Here is a 1,972-nt window from a genome sequence, read left to right on the forward strand (position 1 = left end):
CTGCTGTCACGAGGTGAGGACACTGCAAGAATGAACATACTACTATGCAACACTTCCATTGAAGATCTAATCATCAACTTGGCCAAAGAAAACTCAATGATCGGAAAGCATTACATAACTATAACAATCGCACATAATAAAGTTCAGGAATAACTCAATTACTTTAAATGAATAATCTGATCATAAGCCCACAATTTATCGGATCGAAAAAACACACAACAAAAGATTACATCATATCAATCCCCGAAGAGAACATTGTATTGAAGATAAAAAAGAAAGAGAGAGCCATCTAGCTACTGCTATGGACCCTTAGGTCCTGTGAGGAACTACTCACGCATCATCGGAGAGGCAGCAAGGTTGATGTAGAAGCCCTCCGTGATCGATTTTTCATCCGGTAGAGTACCAACAGAGGCCTCCAGATGGGATCGCAGAACAATAGAGACTTGCGGCGGCGGAATAATTGTTTTGGGTCTCGCTATGGGGTTTTGAAATATTTGGGAATTTATAGCATCGGAATTAGGTAATAAGGAACCACGAGGGGCCCACAAGGGGGCACGACGCGCCTACTCCTCAGGGCGCGCCATGCTGCCGTGTCGTCTCTTTGTCTGGCTTCTGGTCTCCTTCCGAAGCTTCCTGGTCTCTTTTGGTCCAGAAAAAAATACAAAAATGTTTTGTCGTGTTTGGACTCCGTTTGGTATGATTTTTTGTAAAACCAAAAACATGCAGAAAACAACAACTGACACATGCATAATGCGGTTTATGGCAGTTATTAATAGGCTAGTCCTAAAATACCAATCATTTTATTGAAAAAAATACATTTAGTTCTGAACGGAATAGATTCAGTTTTCAACATATCAAAGAGGGACGGGTAAGGAAGATTCAGTTGCATGGTGCCAGTTGCCCAGTTAGACGCAATTTTGTAGTTTGTACGGGAACCACGGACAAGTGAGCTGATATATGAGCAATTAATTAACCAATCACATTTACAATCACACACGTAGCTTTATTTTTCACAAACGAACATCGCTTATATTACACGATACACTCTCCGAGTATTACGCAATACTATTGGTTTACTTGTGTGCTTCTTAGAAGCGGTAACATATACGGAGTACACCACAGGAGTAGATTTACATACACACATAATAATGCGGGGATATATAGTTGGGTGATTGGGTCCATGCGGCGGGATATATAAGTACGTATTGATTTCTGCTTAGGTATATATAATTCAGCCGTGCAATGAATGGATGTACCAAGCATCTAGACGACGGAGAAGGGCAAGGGGATGATGTTAAGGATGCCGCCGAGGAGGCCACCCACTATCTGACCGATGAGGCCAATTAGGCCGCCAAGTCCTCCGAGGCCGCCCCCGCCGCTGCCGCTGTCAGCACCCAGGAGCTGCACCGGTGCGGCCAGCGTCCCGGTGACGCTGGCCAGGGACGCGTTGCACGCGGCTAGCGGGGTGACCACCACCACTTTGCACTGGTTGCCGAGCAGAGGGGCGAGCAGCGACGACGTGACCGTGCCCATGTTCATGGTGAATGCTCCTCTCTCGTCCGCCTTGGTGCCGGCCATCACCCTGCCGCCGCACACCATGTGGACGACGGCGTCTGCCCGGAGACGAAAAACAAGCCAAATGACGATAGTTAAGACGGCCGGACAAGAGTTGCAGCCATTAGGTGGCATATATTCAGGCAACAAACAATGAAACATGCAGGAGAGGTCCTTCCTTACTCGGGAACGGCGGAACCGCAGCCACGTTGATGGAGCTCCCCGCGCTGCATGGCACCACGCCGGCGACGAGGGCCAGTGGAGGCTGCTTGTCCGCCTCCGCACTGCACGGCGCGAGGCTGACGACGACGACGAGGAGAGCGGCGAGGAGAAGGCTCTTGGCTGCCATTTGCTTCGACACGCTCGACCACTTTGTTGTATGCGTGACTGTGTGAGGAGGATATGGTGCTGCGCTGAG

The 1,972-nt window shown here is 48.8% G+C and overlaps 1 protein-coding gene across 1 annotated transcript; it reads right to left on the minus strand.

The window, feature by feature from the left end:
* Positions 1-951: 951 nt before the first annotated feature.
* LOC109780847 (phylloplanin-like) lies at positions 952-1,972 on the minus strand. The gene is made up of 2 exons (XM_020339436.4): positions 1,738-1,972; positions 952-1,613 (listed from the first exon to the last, which is right to left on the minus strand). The coding sequence occupies exons 1-2, from the start codon at positions 1,901-1,903 to the stop codon at positions 1,264-1,266; spliced, it is 516 nt and encodes a 171-aa protein (XP_020195025.1). The 5' UTR covers positions 1,904-1,972; the 3' UTR covers positions 952-1,263.

This window comes from Aegilops tauschii, chromosome 6 (genome assembly GCF_002575655.3).
Source record: "Aegilops tauschii subsp. strangulata cultivar AL8/78 chromosome 6, Aet v6.0, whole genome shotgun sequence".
Classification (NCBI taxonomy): Eukaryota; Viridiplantae; Streptophyta; class Magnoliopsida; order Poales; family Poaceae; genus Aegilops; species Aegilops tauschii.

Coding starts and splice junctions, on each gene's coding strand:
- LOC109780847 (XM_020339436.4), bottom strand. CDS start 1,903: ATGGCAGCCAAGAGCCTTCTCCTCGCCGCTCTCCTCGTCGTCGTCGTC. Junction 1,614..1,737: donor TGCGGTTCCGCCGTTCCCGA/GTAAGGAAGGAC, acceptor GTCTCCGGGCAG/ACGCCGTCGTCCACATGGTG.